We start from the raw sequence: 20,899 nt of genomic DNA on the forward strand, positions 1-20,899 counted from the left end.
GGCGGACCCAGAGCATGATGGGAAACGCCGGCTTCTCAGCTGATTTAACACCTGATTGGTTTAAACCACGATGACGTTCCATATGAACTTTTGTAGTTTTTGAATCGGAGGGATTTTAATTGCTATTTGTCTGATTTGAAGACTTATTCTGTACAGAACACGTGTTGTGTGGCTGATTGTAACGTTTAGAAGTCAGAGAGACTAAATCTGATCAGATCACGGATCATCTACAGTGTGTTCATTAAAATCAGCAACAGATCACATTTAGAGCACTTTGCCAGCTACTCTGTTATAATTAAAACAACTGGAGACAGTGTTCAAGCTGATATGTGGGTCTGATTATATTTTATTAAATCGGGATCGCACCACAGTGTTTTTGTCACTTCCTGTCCAGCCTGAAGGCGGCTGGAATCGGATGGAAACTGTCCGACTTTCCCGCAGCTTTCTGTCCCCGCCCCCGCTGCTGCCGCCTGCTCTCGTCCACTTTACATGCGAGGCGCTGTTCATCTCGAACGAGCCTACCATCTTCGGCGCATGCGTGAACATCGTGCGCATGCGCAGAACAGATCGTGCAGGCAGGACGGATCGTGCACCGACATCCACGCCAGACTAACTTGACGCAAGCTGTTGGCTGTTAATAGTTAACGTTAGCTAGTAGCTGGAAGGTGTTAACGTTAACTGTTAGCTGGAAGCTGGTGGCTGTGTGACACCACTCAGAGCCAGCGGTAGTTTCCCCGAGCTGTCCGCGGACAGGCAGCGGAACATGGCCGCTCCAGCTGTGGTCACCGTGCGACTGGTCCGCTCCTTCGAGCACCGAAACTTTAAACCAGTAGTGTTTCACGGAGTCCAGTTAGATCAGACGGTGCATGACTTCATACAGCTGGTCAGAGACGGTGAGTCAGCACAATGACAGACTGTAGCATGTCATGAAACAGCATTTTACCCATGGGAATTCCTCTATTTCTTTCAGATATAGCAACACGGCCGGGGCTTACTCCTCCTTTCAAGAAATACGCCTATGGTATGTATTGCTCACATTAGCTAGTGTTACACTAGAGTTACTGTTAATCATCAATCAAATGCATTTAAAATGCAAAATCACCATTAGACATGGTCTCAGTGCACTTTACAATTAAAGGCACACAGAAATAACACACAGCAACAAAACAATAGAACAGCATCAAACAGTTATAATAAACAATACACAGCAGCAACATACAACATTAAAGGGATTTTGGATTAAACCTGCATTATTGGAAATGTTCCTGACTAACAAGCTGTTTACATGCTAAACCCTCGTTCCTTTTATGTTAAAAGTTGCACTTTTGATAAAGTTTTGCCTATATTTTTGTTATATAATAAACACTGTTAAATTCTTCAAAACTATTTCATTGCTTTATGAACATATTGAACACACTTTTAAAAACTCCGGGAACATTTGGTCCCTATAACCGTGAGGTTAAATTTTCATACCGTAACACCCCTATTTGGCAATAGCCTTGATTTGAGAAGGAAATGTCGAACTTCAAACCCAAGGTTTTTGATGCTCTAGCTTTCAGAGATAATACAAGCATCAACATTTATGCACAAATTATTAAATGTAAAGTGACCATGTTTGGCTGGTCTTGCTATTAATTGCTTTGTTTTTATCAGCCGTATTTGACATCAGAAAGTTCATACCCATCTAATCTTTTTATGTCTGATACACAAGACTTTAAATGTTAACTCTGGAAGAGTCAGAATTTGTATCGTTGTAATTAAAGAGTTTAGTTGGATTTGATAGATATGAGTGCAACCACCCTAGACACTAGTAGATATCTCCAGATGGCAGAGGCAGCAGCTACTCGTTATCACCACATGTATTGATTATAAATTCTGTGGTTACAAATAATGCATTTATAATTGTGTACCTCATGTACTTTGACCACCCAAAACATGTTCATGTAATGGATACAGTGTGTCTGAGCTATTTGGCTTGTTCTGCATGGCACCTGGCGAAATCACCTCTGCATCTGCTTACATTCTTGTATTTTCAGACACAATGAAGATTATCCACCAAGCACATGGAGCAAAGGTATCTATCTTTTATATTCATTAGGGCTGTATGGATATGGAAATAAAACCAAAATCGCGACACTCTGCACGAATCTGTGTTGCGGTGGGCAACACACCCCTTCCAACTCCTGAGTTATCCTTCTTGTCCAGATCAAGTGCTACTACATCTTCAAATTACTAGTAGTCCTTTTGGTCCCTTATTTCTGTTTTTGTCTGTTAAATTTAGCTAACTGTAAACACGGCTAAAAGCGAAGGGGTGTGGGCACCGTTAATGCTAACGGAGGTGTAACGTTACGAGTGGCCGCTGTTCTGACTTTGGTGCCTGGGTCTGTTTCCCAACGGTTCAGTAAACTGCCGTTAGCATCCTTAGCACCAGAGTTAAATGCTGACTGCTAGATGGCTGGGGGCTGACTGTGTATGTGTCCCAGGGCCGGGGCTGTAATGATAAATCCCAAATACTCAATGAACATTGCACAGTTCAATTCCCTTTAAAGTTTGTCTATTTGATCCATAATCCATTTCTCCATCTGCAGGCACTGCTACCGAAAAAACATTGTCCAACCAGAGTCACACATAAGGAAAAATGTTGAAGTAGGGACCCAGATTAGCGGCAGTTCATTCCATGAGAAAGCCGAGGAAAAAATTAAGCCAATTGTACATAAAAGCAAATCCCACATTGCACGAAAAATCACTACCTTTCCTATATCAATCCCATCACCTTTAAGTTTGGCAGGATACAGGATTCTGAAACTCACCCTGCTCTCTCATGAAGCTTTTTCTTACACTCCTTGAACTTGTTACGCTTCATCTGTGTGGCTTTGGATTAATCCAGGAAAAGCATTATGTTGTGGCTCTTCTAATTCAGCTTGCCCTTGACTCTCGCCGCTCGCCACACCAGGTCTCAAACAGCGTTTGTGTGCTTGTGAACTTGCGTGTTCATTCTTCCAAAAACAACCAGCAAGATCGTTCTTCACAAGAACACAAGTGCATTCTTTGCACTCCTGAGATTGAGAAGCAGCCCATGGTTCTCATTTATTAAACTTTGCAGCGAATTTGTGTCAAAAGTGGCATACAGACAAAACATAGGAAGTGCGTATGAACAGAAATATTGTTATTTATTGAACAACCCTACGCCGGTTTCCCTTTTATAAATCACAATGACTCTAAATGTTGCGCAGCTTATGTCAGGCCAATAGTTGCCTATAAATGTTTGTGGAACATCCCAAATAATATTCATTCATACCGACATCAAGTGGTTTTGCCACTGGACGCTTACTGTTTGTCTCCATTTACCACGTCTTCACCAACACCAGACATTGTGCATCATTATGCATGGCGTTCATTTTTATACCTATAAATGTGATTGTATCTAAAGAGCTAGCTAAATATGTCACAATTATGTAGTTGTAAATTACTAATAGTTCTAGCAGGAGCATGTTACTGCTGTCAGTGTCGTTGTATCTCAGTTCCCCCCATTTCTGTGTGTAGTCCTGGGTCACAGTGTCCGTGGAGGAGTGCACATATTCCCATCAAGTTTCCTTTTTAAAAATCCAGATTGCGTAGAGCGCAGCATCTTAATTTGTTTGTACGGCATAAATGAGGACCTGGCCTCCACAATCCCCCAACCTTAAAGTGCTCATATTATGCTTTTGGGGTTTTTCCCTTCCCTTTTATTGTGTTATGTGAGCGCAACACACAGGGTGAAAAGAGGAGCTGCCGCAATGTGTACAACAAAAATGTGGTGTTTTTGAAAATTAAGCCATATAAACCTAATCTGATATAACCTCTCTATACAATTATGAACAGCGAAAAGCATAATATGAGCACTTTAACCCATCGGGCTGGTGTGGGATGAGTTGAAGGCAAAGCAGCCAACAAGTGCTCAGCAACACTGGGAACCTTCCACTTTCCAGGTGACTACTACTTTAAAGAATGTGGGAGAAAAAGTGTGAAACACTGTTTATTCTGGTTTGATTAACACTCTTTTGTTTACTATATCATTTCTAATGTGTTTCTCCATGGTTTTAGATGTTTTAAAAATTAAAGTCCTGATTGGATTTTTTTTTTGATGCACTAGGTTTAACCAATCATCAAACTTCCACCTACCAATGAAATAAGTTGTAGCCAATCAGATGCAAAGTAAAGAGGGTCCTTGCCGAAAAACCGAGAGTGCGTTGTGTGGTCTCCGTGGTAATACGGCTTAAAAAAATGTAAAACCAGCTTTTGTTGAGAAAGGAGTTAAAAACCAATTGTGCTGGGCATGATAAGAGGAGAAGAGGAAAATGGTGGAGACAGGAAGCCCCCAACTGCAGCTTATGTTCAAGGCAGAAAATGCTAAGGTGCTAATGAAACAATGTAAACTTTCGTTCCTACAAAAACATTAATTCTGAGGACAAGCTCGTAATCGCCATTGCTGGGTTAGTTATTGATATGTTTATGATATAAAGTTGTTTGTACATAGAGACCAGTTAACGTTACCTGCCGGACACATCGTCCCTAAACGGTCCACTCACAGATTACTAGGTTAGTCTGACGGCTGCTCGCTCTGCCTGCACGCTGCTAAGGCTAACGAGCGAGCTAACTAACAGACAATGCTGTGACCAATTAACAATACAAATTCTTTCATTAAATATGTAATTTATAAAGATTTCTAGTGTCAGTGTATTGGCCTTGCAGTGGCTGCGTGAGCTTCTCCTGGTCAAACATAGAACGGCGCCACGTCAGAACCGTACGTTCACATTGCCACCGACTTGAGCGTCTAAAGTTACTGGAAGTCATTCCTTTTCAATGGAAGCTTCTCTCAGCTGCAAGGAGTGGTAAATCTGTCAGCATGGCTTTGTGAGCATGTTGAGCGTCATTCAGAAAGTTTAAATTTTTCAACTTTATGGTAATGAGCTATGACACGGTTCACCGGGAAGCAGCGGCTAACGCCAGCAACCAATCAGAATATAGAAGTCCTTCACGCTGACTGATTCCGGAGAAATATACGATACATTTTAGTTCCTACCAAAACATTTGTTCCGAGAAATTGGAAGAGAAGCTCTTCATCACCGTTGCTGGGTTTTCTGTCATTTATGATATGACGTTGTTTGGATATAGGGACCAGTTAAAAAAGAACAAGGCGTGGGATGAGTTGCTGCACCAGCCTGTGATACTTGCCAAATTGATAACGGTCCTGGAAGGTGTCATGAACCCAGAATCTCAGAGTACAACATCTTCTCCGGAAATACAATACAGCAGCAGCACCAAACACTACTTTGCGATGATTCATAATTATCCAGTGATACACATAGAGGAGAAGCCTGAAATATTTACGAAAGCAGGAATGCAATGCAGTTGCTCCCACCGATTGACCAATTGCACTATACGAATCCTGCCACGTCAGAGCAGCCAAAATGTCTGAAAACTTCCCCGTGCTTTTTGACAAGCGTCAACATAGGGCGGCCATAGTTTTTTTGCGTAGTTCAAGACGGTTGCAGTGTGTACATACGGTAAGAGCAGCTAAAGTTGTCAATGTGTGCTTCTTTAAAAATCCTTGTTGCCAACTCACTATAAACATTTCTTTTTTGACAGACTAATGAGTTGGTGATGAGTTTAGAGGACGATGAAAAGCTGATCCTGCAGGATAGCCAAACCCTTACAGCTGCTGGCGTTGGTAAGAGTTCAGTTCTTGCTGAGTACTTTTTTCAGGGACTAAAACTTCCTACATACCTACCTATATAAGGGCTGTTATTGATTCAGTATTTAAATTGAGCTCATGAATGTCCGTAGATAACTTACATTTAGTATTGGTTTTAAATGTGATTTAAAGGGATATGTTTCCAGCGTTTAGAGACGTGTTTCCAGCGTTTAAAGGGATGTGTTTCCAGCATTTAAACAGACGTGTTCCCAGCGTTTAAAGGGATGGGTTTCCAGCATTTAAAGCATTGAGAGTAAAAGAAAACTTTCATAAAAACAGCTGCTCTGATGTGGCGGCATTCATATAGTGCAATTGGTCAATCGGTGTGAGCAACTGAATTGCATTCCCGCTTCTCGTAAATATTGCAGTCTTCTCCTCTGTTTATCACTGGATAAATATGGATCATCGCAAAGTAGTGTTTGGTGCTGCTGCTGAATTGTATTTGCGGAGAAGATGTCGTACTCTGAGATTTTGGGTTCATGACACCCTCCAGGACCGTTATCAGTTTGGCGAGTATCACAGGCGTGTGCAGCAACTCATCCCACGCCTCGTTCTTTTTTAACTGGTCCCTATATGCAAACAACGTCATAACATAAATGACAGGAAACCCAGCAACGGTGACGAAGAGCTTCTCCTCCATTTTTTTCAGAACAAATGTTTTGGTAGGAATAAAAATGTATCGTATGTTTCTCCGGAATCATTCAGCGTGAAGGACTTCTATATTCCAATTGGTTGCTGGCGTTAGCCACTGCTTGCTGCTGAACCGCGTCATAATTCATTACCATAAAGTTGAAAAATGTAAACTTGATGATTAACGCTCAACATTTTCAAAACGCCATTACCTTGTCTAACGTGAGATACAAGGTAATGGAGCCTTTTATACATTGGTGCTTCTTTAGAAATAAACAATGGACAAATGCTTCTAAAACGCTTCAGATGTAAAGTAATTTGCGGTCAAAGTGACGCCAGAATGAATGGCAGTCAATGGGATGCTTGCAGAAGGTGACGCTTGTTTGCCTTAGAAATTTCCCATAGGAGGTACACTTTCTGGATGCTTGCTTACCCCCTTGGTTTAAAGTGATGTGTTCCAGCGTTTAAAGGGATGTGTCTTCAATTAAATTCAATTGAAATTTAGGGTTTCAATTGAACAAAGTGTAATGTTTTCTATTTTTTAAAGCTCCAGCGATTTCTGAGACTGTCCGTCCTCCAGTGGTAACCAGTAACATTTCTGTTTCTGTCAACCACAACAGTACTGTTGCATTGCTCCCTGTTTCACAAACTACGGAGCAGCCTGAGGCCCAAATCACACAATGCACTCGTGTAAATCACAAGTCCAAAAATGACAAGTCCTTTTGACAGTCCTAATGTACTGTATATAGCAGACACTTTCAGATTCCCTGCATCAGCTAAAGTTGGACCCAATGAACTGCTTTGTCGTTATAGTCTTTTATTTTATCATAATAATGGTTATAATAATGTAATAGTTATTGTATTGTTTACCTAGGCCTATAGTACCTGTTTATTAAAGTGTTTGATATACAGATATATATAGATAGATAGATTGATAGATAGATAGATGTATATGATGTATGCATATAAACATTTGTGTACACATTTTCCCCAAACTCTAGCCTGACATATTGTCAGGCTAGAGTTCTTAATAGAAAATGGTACAGTGGTGCTCATAAGTTTATGAACCCATGCTAAAGTTTATCATCTTTTGGAAATTGATCTTAATGCCTTAACCTTTTTTTTTTTTTAAGTGTCCTTTCTTAAAGGAGACTTCCATACCATTCCAACACGTAGCTCTGTAGTTTGTAAATTTGGAGTGCTGTCAGTAGAGAGAAAAACTAAACTAATCGGTGCTGCCTACACAGTTATCCTCCTGCTAGAGTTGGCACCCAACAGGCTGAAACAGGGAAAGTTTTAAACGTGTTTTTAGTCTCTAAACATGATTCAAATGTCATTAAAAGTGCCTAGCTGTGTGAAGTGATTCCTTCGGAGTGAACACTGTGAATTGGACTGCTCTAGGTGTGAAAGAAATGGATGAAAGTTGTGTTAATTCAGCTAAGTTTAGCTACTGTTTTGGAGCAAGGAGTGCTTCTGGATCTTCTACAAGCTACAACACTGATAAGAGATATAAACATATTTTCAAAAATAAGCATACGCATATTTTTTAAAGTAAGTGCTGTAGTACAACTATCAAGAGACAAGTTATAATTGAGGTAAGTTTGAAGACTTAACCTTATGTCATCATTAAATTGACAGCCTACATATTTTAGTTTCATCTCTTTTCTGTGTTGTAGTTTGTAGACGGTTCCTAAGCTCTCTAACTGCCTCAACACCGGAACTAAACACAGATGACTTAGCACAACTTTCATGTATTTCTTTCACATTTACTCCACTCAGATTCACTGCGTTCACTCAAAGAATCATTGCACATGGTGGATTTTAATTACATTTTGAACAAGGCAAAAAACACGTTTACAATGTGCCCTGTTTAAACCTGTTGAGTGCTAACTCTAGCAGGAGCATAACTCTGTGTAGACAGCACTGATTGTTTTAGTTTTTCTCTGTACTGACAGACCTCCAAATTTACAAACAACAGAGCTACGTGTTGGAATGGACCAGAATTGTCCTTTTAAAAGCATTGTACAAAGGCATGAGTAAGTACATCCTTGTGTTAAATTCCAATAGAGGCAGGCAGATTTTTATTTTTAATTGGACTTATTGGCATGGTTTTATTTCAGTTAGCATAATAGCTGGTTTGATTTGCATTGAGAGATGATTTTATGGAAAGTACCCTACTTCAATCTCTAGGTATGGTGAAGGGTATGTGATGATGTGGGTCTATTTTAATTCCAAAGGCAAAGAGAACTTTATCAGGATGCATAGTATCCTTGATCCATGAAATAACTAACCCTAACCCCTGGAAAGAAATGGCAAAAGATGTAAACCGAGCCCCGGGTATCCTGCTCTGCCTATAAGAAAATGAAAGCCCAGATGGGCCGATGTGGAATCTTGACCCTTATGAGGTCATTAGGGGCAAGGTTAACTCCACCTTTTTTTGCCCACACATGAGAGAGAGACATCATGAATTTAAAACGAGCAAAGTGGCAGTTGGTTGAGGCCACACCCCCAGTCTCCACCTTGCCCCCCCCCCCCCCCTCCTCAAAAGCTATAGACTCAGAAATTGCACATACTTCAGACTTCAGATACAGTATTAGGGGACCACTAAGGACTATATAAAAAAAGACTTCAGCTACAGTATTAGTGGACCACTAAGGGGTCTATATAAAAGAGACTTCAGGTACAGTATTAGGGGACAACTAAGGTCTATATAAAAGCATCCAAAGAGGACCATGTCATGGGACCTTTAAGGCATTAAGATCTATTTCCAGAACGATAGGATGGGACTGTCCAGGATCTGCTGCTAGTGGTTGAGTGTTGTTCCAGAGTTAATTTGAACCCTTTTGTGTTTTGTTGTTTCAGCCAATGAAACAGAAGTGGCCTTCTTTAGACAGGAAGACTACAGCGTCTATAAAGCCAATCCCCAAACTGCTTGGTGACCTCAGTATTACTTAAGCTTAACAACCACGTTTCCATGACAGTTTTAATTTGTCGGCTTGTTTTTAAAAGTAAAGCGTATTATCTTTATTTCTATGTTTGTTTGTTTTTATAATTTTTTTCTTCCGGTAGTTGTGACCATGGACATTAATTTTCATTGTTTGTAATGAATATATGCTGAATAATAAAGTTCTCAGACAGATGAAGATTTCAGATGAACACAAGAGTGTTTTTCAAAGTGTATTAACACAGTAAATGTAGGAATTGAAATGCTCAATGCTCAATTTTTGACTGGATTAGAAAAGCCCTTTCTCTCAGGGACTGATTCACCCGGGCCTTCTGTTGACGGATGAACAAATGACCAAAGGTCCGAGCAACACTGCATGATATTTGATTTCCTTTTGATGTGGAGCTGTCCCAACTTTACTTCTGCTCTTGGTGTTAACATTGTTGCATGTAGCTACATGCTAACAGAAATAAAAGATGTCATCTTGAGTGTAAGTGTTGTTAAATTCTCCCCAATTTGAGGTCACATTACTCCTAAACATTTCTGGTTATGGAGTATTTGGTTCAAAAAACTTTAACCTAAATTTTTGACTGTAGAAATTGCTGTTATAGTCTATAAGTGTTCACTGCTAACTATAGTAGCTACATGCTAATGACAATAAAAGATGAAATCTTACCTGCCAATGTTAAATGCTACACATTCTAGAGTTGCATATTGCTGAAACATGTCCAATTGGGCAGTGTTTGGTTCAGAAGCCTATCTATGATTCCTGACGGAAGAAAGTGCTGCTTCGTTAAATAATCTAACAAAGTACCTGCACGCCACATAACTGTAGCTAATCTTGGCGGTCAATGTTAGTAATTTCTCCCCAATTCCTGTCCCTTTACTGTTTGGACATGTGCAGTTGTGTAATGTTTTGTAGAAGCCTTTATTGGTTATTTTTAATGGTCTAAAGTCCTGCAATATACTAACTGCATCTAGTGAAACGCACATTCCAGGAAAAACTCAGAGCCAACTGGGCTTCTTGAAAAGAGAGGCACTCTTACATAGTGTCTCATAAAGAGGGTGAATACAGGAGCTGCAGCCATGGACAGAATGAGAAGAATTATGTATTTTTTTAAAAAATAAAGTAGAATCACAGAATACAATTATTAATCTGAAAATGCTATATAATAGTTACCCTGTGAAAGATTGTTGTTGGGTGCCCAGATAGCTCAGATCAGTTGGTAGATCAGGCGCCCATATATAGAGGTTTACTCCTCAATGCAGTGGCCTGGGTTCGACTCCTACCAACAGCTCTTTGCTGCATGTCAAAAATAAAGGCTCAAATTGCCCCAAAAATAATCTTTTTAAAAATGTTGCTGTTGTATTTATTCAATTTAACACGTGTGGAGGGCTGCAACCTGTAACCTACTTGAGTGGGCAAATGCTCACATTCAATGGTGTAGGCCTTTTGTGTACATAGAAAAAGTCTTAGATCTTTGAGTTTGGCTCATGAAAAAAGGGGGCAAAAAATAGAAATGTTTGCGTTTATAATTTTGTTCAGTATATCTATTAAACAGATCCTTGTCACATCTGGAAGCACTGGGGGCACTTTGTGAGGGTCACACAGAGGTTTCTTATTTCTCCAGTGCTTTCAATAAAATTAAACCATCACTGCTCTGGGGGAAGCTATTGGAAGCTGGAGTTGACCCCCATCTGTCTGCATGGACCATCAGTTAACTCACTGACAGACCACTGTATGTGAGGCTTCAGGACTGTGTGTCTGACATGGTGATGAGCAGCAACAGGAGCACCAAAGGGTACAGTGCTTGCTCGTTTCCTCTTCTCACCCTGTATACAGCGGACTTCAGCCAAGCAACTGTCACATGCAGAAGTTCTCTGATGATACTGCCATTGTTGGGAGGGTATCAGAGGAGAACGATCAGGAATACCGGGAGGTCATCAGGGACTTTGCCAACTGGTGTGACTCAAACCACCTTCACATCAATGCCAGCAGGACAAAAGCAGGTATTGGTGATTTCTGCAGGAACTATTACCCGGTACTACTCCAGTGAACAACCAGGGTGTCGACATAGAGGTGGTGGCGATATAAAAAATACCTGGGTGTTCACCTCAACAACAAACTGGACTGGTCCAAAAACACAGACTTCCTGTACAAAAAGGGCCAAAGCTGTCAACCGAAGGTTTTCTGTAACAGTGGATCACTTGTTACTGGATTAAATTGCGTGGTAATTTATGCTAAACACCTAACCTGCTCAAGAGCAGGGTTGTGTTGGAGATTAGAGATCAACTGACCAATCAATACGTCACCATTCTTAGAAGATCTGCTGGAGCTCAGGGCCCAGAGAGAGGTGTGCTCATAAAAGTTCAAATATTTAGCGACAAACCCAATAACATTCCCTGATGAGTATCTTTATGAAATATAAATTTTCAATTGAGGGAATAACGTATAGATTATTTTTTGCTCTCGTGATCGCATCCCACTACCAGGGTTGCAACTGAAATGATAGGCTGCAGCAATGACCGTTTATGGAAAGCACAAGTGTAATTATGGATGTGATAATGGTAAGTGTTGTGATTTACCATGGATGTTTTAAGAGAACATGAAATTAAAAGTATAAGTATTGTGTTCTAATTGGGGCCAGGGGTGGTCTACTTCCTCACGCTCACCACCAAGATCACTTGAAGTTGAAAGTGTTGAAGGTGGTGTTTCTGGTTCTCTGGTCTCTGGTCAAGCTGGCATCAATCATGGGCAACACCTCTCACCACTCTGTGTCACCTCCAACTGTGCAATATGCCGTTTCTATTCATCTGCACCTTACTCATCAGTATATCTAGGTATATATAATGTTTATTTATATAATGTGGTTTATCGTGTAAATATATTTGTATTATAACTATTATTATAATAACTAATTATTTCTTCGTGTTTCTTACAATACTTTCTGTATATTTTTCCTATGTCTGGTGTGGGGCTTCATCCTATGTTAGATATGTGTGCATATAATGGATACATAGTTGTTTTCTAAAATTGTGGATTAGTGCTTGTAATTAATCTTCTTGGCCAATTTATGAATTTAAATCCACTGAATAAAATAAATTGCATAATATTATACAATGGATCCTTAACGATTACGCACCTTAGGCGTGATTGGCTACAATGTTCACCCCATCTCAGTCAGTGCTGGAGTCAGCCAATAGTATGAAGGGCAAGGCAGGCACGAGTCGAAGCGGGTTCGGCCATAGGCTAGAGATTTGATGTGGGGTCGCTCCGTGTTCGGCAGCAGTTGCATGCCGGGAACTTTAGTGGACTTCATTCCCCATCGTCCCAATCCGTCTAGTCAGTCAGATCCCTTTCTAACCATGGCGGAGCTCCAGGTAAGGCTTGAGTTAGGGAAGCAGTTACCGTTAGTTAACACTCCGTTATTAACCCTACACAGGTCTGTTCTTACCCCGCGGCCCAGAGTAAGCCGCTAACGTTAGCTGATGCTAGAGCTTTAGCTACCGTTAACCGAGCCCCGAGTAACCGAGTTCACGTAGACTCGGAGCAGCTGTTGGCGAGTGGATGTTCTTTGGCCATTAGCTAGAGTTAGATAGCTACCTTGGTGAATCAGATATGCTAGTTTTTGATAGTGTGATAGGACTTGCAGTGCACCGCTATCCTTCTCTCCGTAAGGCATCTGTGCAGGAACGTTACCGCTAATAGGACAGTTTGACTTTGGTTAGGAAGATACTGTTAGTACCATGAGTTCAAACTTTGTTGATATGTTGGAGGGTTGCAGTCCTATGGGTCAGCTGACAGTCCAGAGTCTGACACGTTCAGGCCAGCTCTGACCTTTGTCCTACAGCCGAGGGGTCATCCTGTACTGTAAACGGTGACAAGTTATCTAGTGAATTATCTTTTTTACTATCTTTATTCATGTCACAATCTCTAGTGCTTCTCTTAATGAGCAATGCAAAAAGCAATTTTTCTTTTAGCATAAATGGAAGCTTGTGTGTGTTTGTGCACTTTTTTTTTTTAAACCTGGGGCTGGCGCTGATAAACGGATAGTACATCGTCTTTTAGAGATGTAATGATACAAACAACAATTAAGTTAATTAACAATATTAAGTTCCTGATACGATTTACTCATGACCAGAATAAATAACAGAAGACATATTTTGTTTAAACCGTGCTAAACAGCATATGTTTCCTATTTTATTGCAACTGAAATAGTTTTTTTTTCTCTTTTAAATTAAAGATGAGTGTTCCTAATATTTTGAGTACCACTTGGTTGTGCCATGGTGTGTTGCAGTGAGTTAGTGGTGGTTATTAACTGTGCTGTAAAGGCAGAACCAGCAGCCATCGACACAAACGCCTCACATTATCATGTCAGTCGTCTCTTTAGGCTACAGGTATCACAGTTCACATGTTTGCAATTCTGAGCTTTGACCCGTGTTTGGCTCTGGCCGGCAGGCTAAGTTTGATGCTGCAGCAGCTGAGGTGAAGCAGCTGAAGGCCAAGCCAGCCGATGAAGAGATGCTGCAGGTCTACTCGTTGTTCAAGCAGGCCACTGTCGGGGATGTCAACGCAGGTGAGGAAGCCTTCTGAACACGGGACTCTGAACACAGCGTCTCACTTGCAACTCTGAACACAGCGTCTCACTCTCACATGGGACTCTGAACCATAGACAGTATAAGAAATGGACAATGTGACGCCATTGTTTACGACGGAGTCCAGGGAAGTCTATTAGAAGCACTTTCCCTTTGCGTATTTTTGTCCTTTTTGTACTACTTGCTACGGCTTAAATGCACACACTATCGCAATGTAATGTAAGTCAATGGAGGCCAAATGCCGTTGATTTATGCATTAAAAAAAAATTTGTATGCATCTTGGTAACACGCCAATAATGGCATAAAATATATTTGTATTTCCTTTATTTATAAAGGACACAATTAACATTTCTGTAAATGTCCCAGAGTTAGTCGGCTAATTCAACTGAAGTTCTTTGGCCAGATGATTTTAGACCATGGCAGCATGAGGAGCTCATGACATTTCGTGTCATACATACATCTTTTCATGAGATCATTCTGTATATTATTATATACAACAATATTGTATTACTTGAATTAAAGGTTAATGGAATTAATGGAAAAAGTTTTGTTTATACCTTAAGTAAACCAAAAGGTTATCCACTTAGATTAATCTGAAAAATAATGGTTAATGAATGGATGTAAAACTGTTGGTGAGTGGATGTATGTAAAACAAAGGTTGATAGAAGTCCCTGAGGAGAGTAGCAGGCCAGTTCCTACAGAGGCTTTTTGACTTCCTGTACCTAAGCTCTTTGCTAACATGTGGTTTATTTCTCTCCCGCGTGTGTGTGCGTGTGTGTGCGTGCGTGTGCGTGTGTGTGTCTTGTGTGTGTGTGTGTAGGTCGTCCAGGGATGTTTGATTTTACCGGTAAAGCCAAATGGGATGCCTGGGAGAAGCAGAAAGGTACATGTTGAGTCCTGTAGGTGGTGGTGCTCTACGAAGTGTGTGTGTGTGAGAGACATTGCCCACTCCCACACTTTGATCTGGCTAAAGGTTGATAAGCACTGCAAGCAGCTCCTGTGACATCACAATGGAAGGCCCATAATCTGTTAATTGTTTGACAGAAAACTATCTTTTCTGTAATAACGTGATTTTCACAATGTTAGCAATGTACTAGGGAAGCTAACTTAAAGTTGTCTTCTGACTGAGAGTTGATACTCACTAACAGATCACCAACCCTTAACTGAGCAGCAGGCAACGGAGTCCTAGTTGACTACGAGCCTCGGACACCGTCGGTGGACAGTGGCTGACTTGTAGTGGACAGCCATCATGTTGCGTGTATGTGTCTTGGAAACATGCAACCACAGCAGTGTTTGACACCTAGTGTGTCTAAACCTGGGAGAGATGTCATTTGGCAGACCCTTTTCTAGATACGCAAGGACATCTTACATGTGTAAGAGGGCAAACAGAAGAGAATGCAATAGAATACATTTAGCTTCATAGAAATGCATTTAACAAACTAGACATCTGAAAAGTGCTAAGAAATGTCAGTAAAGCAGTAAAATAGTGTGTTGGGAGAGTTTTTATGGCAATATAGTACTGTGCAGATTTAAACTTTCTTAAAAATATACCTTTTGTATCTTAGAAAGGCTATCTGTCTGAGGATTCTAGCAGCAGAGTTCTTCAACATTTTGTTTTAAATGAATTGACTGTGTCTGTCCAATTTGGGAGGGAAAGGCATTGCAGAGTTTTGGTGCAGAAAAGCTGTAGTCCCTGGCCCCTATGGTGGAGAGGCGGAATGTGGGTGTGCAAGTAGAGGAAGAGCAGAGGGAGCGAGAAGGGTCTGGTAGGAGGTCAGAAATGTAGCTGAGTGCGAGATTATGGAGTGCTTTGTAGGTAATGAGGAGGTCTAAAATTCAATCCGGTAGTGCACAGAGAGCCAGTGTAGATTGATAAGGATATGTGTGAGGTGTTTAGATGATCTGGTACCAGTGAGGATTCTAGTAGCAGAGTTCTGAACGAGTTGGAGGCTGTTAGTGAGCTTAGAAGGGATACTGATGAGAAAGGAGTTGTCAGCATAGCAGTGAAAGTGTATTTTGTGGTGTCTCAGAGTTCAGGGTTTGACTCAGTTTGTTAAACCACCTTCCTGAAACGGACCCCTCAATGCACAGAAAATAAAACCATATGCCAGAGTGCTTTTCATTGACTTCTGCTCTGCATTCAACATAAAACAGCCATACAGACACAATGCTTTCTAAAATGCATCAGATGGAGATAAACCCAAATCTCATCCATTGGTACTTCCACTTTCTCATCAATAGGCAACAGTTGGTTCAGGTTAACAGCATCTATTCCCCCCTGGTAACAACATGCTGCGCTGCTCCACAAGGCTGTGTTAGCTCCCTAATGTCTTTTACCCTTTACACAAATGACTGTTACAATTGTGCCTAACCACTAGATACGGATCTAGTAGCACTGCTGGCGGGGAAGGAGCCAGACCTTTATCTGGACAGTGTGAACAAAAGGGTTCAGTTGTATGACTGTAATCCTCTCCTAATAAACACTCTCAAAACAGAGTAGATAATTGTCTAAACCACACAAGACACCCATGTTGTTCCAGTCACAGTTAACTACAGCTGTGTGTGTGTGTGTGTGTGTGTGTGTGTGTGTGTGTGTGTGTGTGTGTGTGTGTGTGTGTGTGTGTGTGTGTGTGTGTGTGTGTGTGTGTGTGTGTGTGTGTGTGTGTGTGTGTGTGTGTGTGTGTGTGTGTGTGTGTGTGTGTGTGTGTGTGTGTGTGTGTGTGTGTGTGTGTGTGTGTGTGTGTGTGTGTGTGTGTGTGTGCGTGCGTGTGCGGCTCAAATGTAGCCTGTTATTAATATGTACTACACTACTCAGGCGTATGCATTGTCCACTACAAGCATGTATTTGTTGCTACACATTCTGACCACTAGAGAGACTTCCAATATCAGCTGGTCTTGATGGGAACCTACATCATGGCGTATGGCATTTCTGGCACGGTGTTCTCTGTTTACGTAATTTTCCACCGCAATCACACAGCGACAAACACAAATCAGCAGAGAACTCTGGAATGAAACATTATCTAACTATTGTTAAGGTTATCCGTGCTTGGTTAGCACAACGACATCATGTTAGAAAGCACACCCAAACTAAGTAACAAAAGTGTTAGCCACAATGCTAATAGCATTGATAACTAGCTAAGCTAAACGGTGCTGTTTCTACTATTTCAGTGATTTATAAGCAACCTGTTTCTTGCAGAGTGTCTTGTTGCTGAGAAAAAAGCTAGTTAGAAGGTAATAAATGAAGTCAAAGCTAATTATTGAGAGCTGGAGGGTATTGTTGTAATTCATTAGCCAGGACGATGAGCGCCAGCTCCCTTTTATTGACTTCAGGCAGGTGAAATAGACAAGTTAAAACTAAACCGAAAGGGGAAAAAGACAAAAGCTTAGTCTCTTGTACAGCAAGTAGCTATGGCCTCCTAAGCTATCTTTAACTATTCATATACAACACATGAACAATGTGCTAACTGCCCATTCACATATTACAGGCTACATAAACATCAGAATAGCATTGGTAGCATACAACGTAAATTCATACGCAATGCACTAGCATTAATATCCCAGTGGCATTGCTAGCATACAAACACAACAGATAACATGAATTCATTATTTTGAATATTTCAGTGACTATACAACTACATGAAGAATGTGGGTTAAGTAATGACAGAAGTACTTAACTTACAGTCAAATGCTGTCGTGGGCGTGTGAAAAAATCAATAGTCTACGTAACTCAGAGATTCACCATGTGTCTTCTAGCGTACTTATTCTATTATTACTAGTTACGAAATTGTAAAAGTGTCAGGTGCCGTGTATTTCATAAAAAATCTACCCTACAAACTATTACTAAATATTTTAAATTAATTAACCTATATCAAACATTTATCGGAGGACAGAACAAGCATTACCTTTAGCTAGCTGTCTACTTGAAGTTCATAGCTAATCTCATAACACATGACGCAGTTAGGAACCCAGAATGAGCTAACTATTGACAGCATTTTGCTTCGGTGGATTTGGATTCTAAAGACATGTTAAAACCATTTCCTATCCTTCTTCCACTTTCCAGTCACAGCCTTTCACTAACGTTACTCGATACGTAACGTTATTACAATGCCTTGCCTTTCTCACTCCCGTAACTTATTGTTCATCTGATGTGACATGAGAAGAGGGAGGTGAGCTAACGTTTCCCAACCTACTCACCAAAAAAATAACATTTGAACAGAAATTTCAGTGTTTGAAAAGTATTGATATTTTTTATTATTCAAATTATATTCGACTTTTGGAATTTGTTCCAACAGCCCTACAATCAATCCTTAAAACAAACATATTGTCCTAGACCCACCATGTGGATTTTATCTACAATAAAGTTCAACAGAGGATCTACTTTTTAAGGAGGCTTCTATTATTTGGAGGAAATCCTCAACCTATTCTTCTACTCTACCATTCAAAGTGTCCTGCAGTACGGAGGTCCTGTCTGGTTCAGTGGCCTCTCAGTCAAACTGAAAACCAGGTTTCTATTGTTTCCGGGGATCTGCTTCAAGTTGGTAGGTCACATCTGTGGAAAATGCCTTCATCAACAGCTGGACCAAATGAACCCTCAGACTTGTGAAGAAAATCACCATGAACCCTACTCATGTTTTACATGAAGAGCATCAACTTATGCCCTCTGTGAGACGCTTTACTTGTAATTTCCACCGTTTGCAAAACGTCTGCAAATCCGCTCCACTGTGTGTCGCCTCCGTGCTCCGTTGTCCGTCAATACCCCCAGGTCCGGATTTGTTGGAATGGCTGCAGCCTTGACTGACAGCTGAAGTCGTGAGGACCCAGAAGATTTGACAAATTCATGTAGAATAGAATCACAAAACCAACAACAGTTTGTTTTCATCTAGAGGAATAGAGAAACTATCTGCCGTGGGCTGAATTGCCTCGGAGTTCTTCGGCATCCGGCAAAAATAGAAGCTCTGGGACTGAGTTGGATCACAGCTCTTCCGCAGCAGGTAGAAATACACACATTGACTTTAATGGAAACCTATTGACTCTGCTGCCGTTCCGGAGCAAATACGCACACGTCCTGGGGAAATTGCACAACAAAAAAAAACAATACAAGCACTCCTTTATCCTTCACTCCAAAACACTACTCAACCAACCAAAAGGGAGCAAAAGGAGGGGAATAATACCCCCAACCCCTTCACCTGGCATCTACTGTGATGGTGCACTAGCTCCCTATCACTCCACACAAACATGTAATCTGTGTATCATTGTGTGATTGCAAGTACGACAATCATAAGAATATGTTTAGATTATGATTCAAAGTTCACAGATTTAAACTGAATACAACTGCACAGAGACTGTGTGTGTGTGTGTGTGTGTGTGTGTGTGTGTGTGTTTAGTTTGGAGAGGCAGGCAAGAGAACAAACATGGAAGTTAATCAATGTCTTGCTGTGTATGGGGGCAGCAGCTAAACAGGCTAAAAACATCTAGATCGGTTCATTAATTAGAATATTATCAGCACTATACCTTTCCTTTTCACAAAAGTCTCCTGAAGAGCTACGAAATCTGGCACGTTTCCTGGTAAATGTACTCTATTCATACAGCGCTTTTCCAGTCTTAACAACTGCTCAAAGCGCTTTTTACATCTACAGGAAACATTCACCATTCACTCACATTCATGCACTGTGGCCGGGGCTGCCGTACAAGGTGCCACTTGCTCATCAGATAAACATTCACACACATTCACACACCGATGCGCAGCACCGGGGGCAACTCAGGGTTCAGTGTCTTGCCCAAGGACACTTCGACAATGACTGCAGGGGCGGGGATCGAACCACCAACCTTCCTATTGGCAGGCAACCGCTCTACCACTGAGCCACAGCCGCCCCCAACAGTGTCCACAGTGAAACGGCATAATGTCGTTGCTGTCATAATCATTTTTAGGGATAGACGTATGATCTGCATAAACCTAAATTAAAATGCATTATCATGAATGAACTTGAATAGTTTTTTTTAATTTTTCCTTTTCTTTTACTAATTTCAGGCAAGAGCAAAGAGGATGCCATGGCGGAGTACGTCAGCCTGGTGGAGCAGCTGAAGGAGAAGTATGGAATCTAAAGACACATGGTGGTTGCCGGCCTGAGAGCAACACCATGCCGGGAAACGCCTTAAAGTCAGCGAGTTTGTCCTTCCGCAACTAAGACGGGGGGGGGCTAGTGAAGAACCACTAAGTGTCCTCCACTAGAGTAGCATCATACTTCAACCATTGTATCTGTGCAGAATCCTGACATTTCAATATAAAAAAATATTTCTACTCCATGTTGTTTGGTCTACTCTAACTGTATTAATGTTTCTAGTTCCACAAATTAAGCATTATTGACATGTCAGACAGACTGAAATGATTTCCATTGTATGGATGGTTGCAGGGCATTTGATCCCAAACCATTTATTAACTACTAACTTAATGCTGCTGAGTTCCTATCTCTCAGTTTACACTTTACTACAAAGCTGCTTTGACCTGGCCCTGTTACCATGACATTGTGGTTCACATGGTTGCCTGCCAATCGGAAGGTTGGTGGTTCGATCCCCGCCCCTGCAGTCATTGTCGAAGTGTTCTTGGGCAAGACACTGAACCCCGAGTTGCCCCCGATGCTGCGCATCGGAGTGTGAATGTGTGTGAATGTTTATCTGATGAGCAGGTGGCACCTTGTACGGCAGCCCCGGCCACATTGTATGAATGTGTGTGAATGGTGAATGTTTCCTGTAGATGTAAAAGCGCTTTGAGCAGTTGTTAAGACTGGAAAAGCGCTATATAAATACAGCACATTTACATTTACATTTACATTAGGTCTGCCAGCTGCAGTGTGTAGGCCAGTTATCTTCTGATGACCTCATCAACAACGGGGAACGATGAACAGATAATGACATGAGATCTACACTCACCGGCCACTTTATTAGGTACACCTGTCCAACTGCTCATTAACACTTAATTTCTAAGCAGCCAATCACAT

At 41.1% G+C, this 20,899-nt stretch overlaps 2 protein-coding genes across 3 annotated transcripts; both read left to right on the forward strand.

The window, feature by feature from the left end:
* Window positions 1-620: 620 nt before the first annotated feature.
* c11h2orf76 (chromosome 11 C2orf76 homolog) lies at window positions 621-9,507 on the forward strand. 2 transcript variants are annotated; one of them, XM_034885222.1, is made up of 6 exons: window positions 621-893; window positions 971-1,021; window positions 2,037-2,074; window positions 5,629-5,710; window positions 9,227-9,350; window positions 9,400-9,507. In XM_034885222.1, the coding sequence occupies exons 1-5, from the start codon at window positions 764-766 to the stop codon at window positions 9,301-9,303; spliced, it is 378 nt and encodes a 125-aa protein (XP_034741113.1). In that variant the 5' UTR covers window positions 621-763; the 3' UTR covers window positions 9,304-9,350; window positions 9,400-9,507. The 2 variants fall into 2 exon arrangements, with proteins under 2 accessions (XP_034741113.1, XP_034741112.1); XM_034885221.1 differs by having other exon boundaries at window positions 9,227-9,507.
* A 3,053-nt stretch (window positions 9,508-12,560) lies between these two features.
* Window positions 12,561-20,205, forward strand: dbi (diazepam binding inhibitor (GABA receptor modulator, acyl-CoA binding protein)). Its single transcript, XM_034885224.1, has 4 exons — window positions 12,561-12,689; window positions 13,768-13,885; window positions 14,725-14,787; window positions 19,933-20,205. Exons 1-4 carry the CDS (start codon window positions 12,570-12,572, stop codon window positions 20,004-20,006), a joined length of 375 nt encoding a protein of 124 aa, XP_034741115.1. The 5' UTR covers window positions 12,561-12,569; the 3' UTR covers window positions 20,007-20,205.
* The last annotated feature ends 694 nt before the right edge of the window (window positions 20,206-20,899 follow it).

This window comes from Etheostoma cragini, chromosome 11 (genome assembly GCF_013103735.1).
Source record: "Etheostoma cragini isolate CJK2018 chromosome 11, CSU_Ecrag_1.0, whole genome shotgun sequence".
NCBI classification, from domain to species: Eukaryota; Metazoa; Chordata; class Actinopteri; order Perciformes; family Percidae; genus Etheostoma; species Etheostoma cragini.

Bases quoted from the DNA above. Each gene is read 5' to 3' on its own strand.
- c11h2orf76 (XM_034885221.1), top strand. From the start codon at position 764: ATGGCCGCTCCAGCTGTGGTCACCGTGCGACTGGTCCGCTCCTTCGAG. The intron at 894-970 runs GTGAGTCAGCAC...TATTTCTTTCAG, and splicing joins CATACAGCTGGTCAGAGACG to ATATAGCAACACGGCCGGGG. The intron at 5,711-9,226 runs GTAAGAGTTCAG...TTGTTGTTTCAG, and splicing joins CCTTACAGCTGCTGGCGTTG to CCAATGAAACAGAAGTGGCC.
- dbi (XM_034885224.1), top strand. From the start codon at position 12,570: ATGTGGGGTCGCTCCGTGTTCGGCAGCAGTTGCATGCCGGGAACTTTA. The intron at 13,886-14,724 runs GTGAGGAAGCCT...GTGTGTGTGTAG, and splicing joins TGTCGGGGATGTCAACGCAG to GTCGTCCAGGGATGTTTGAT. The intron at 14,788-19,932 runs GTACATGTTGAG...TACTAATTTCAG, and splicing joins TGCCTGGGAGAAGCAGAAAG to GCAAGAGCAAAGAGGATGCC.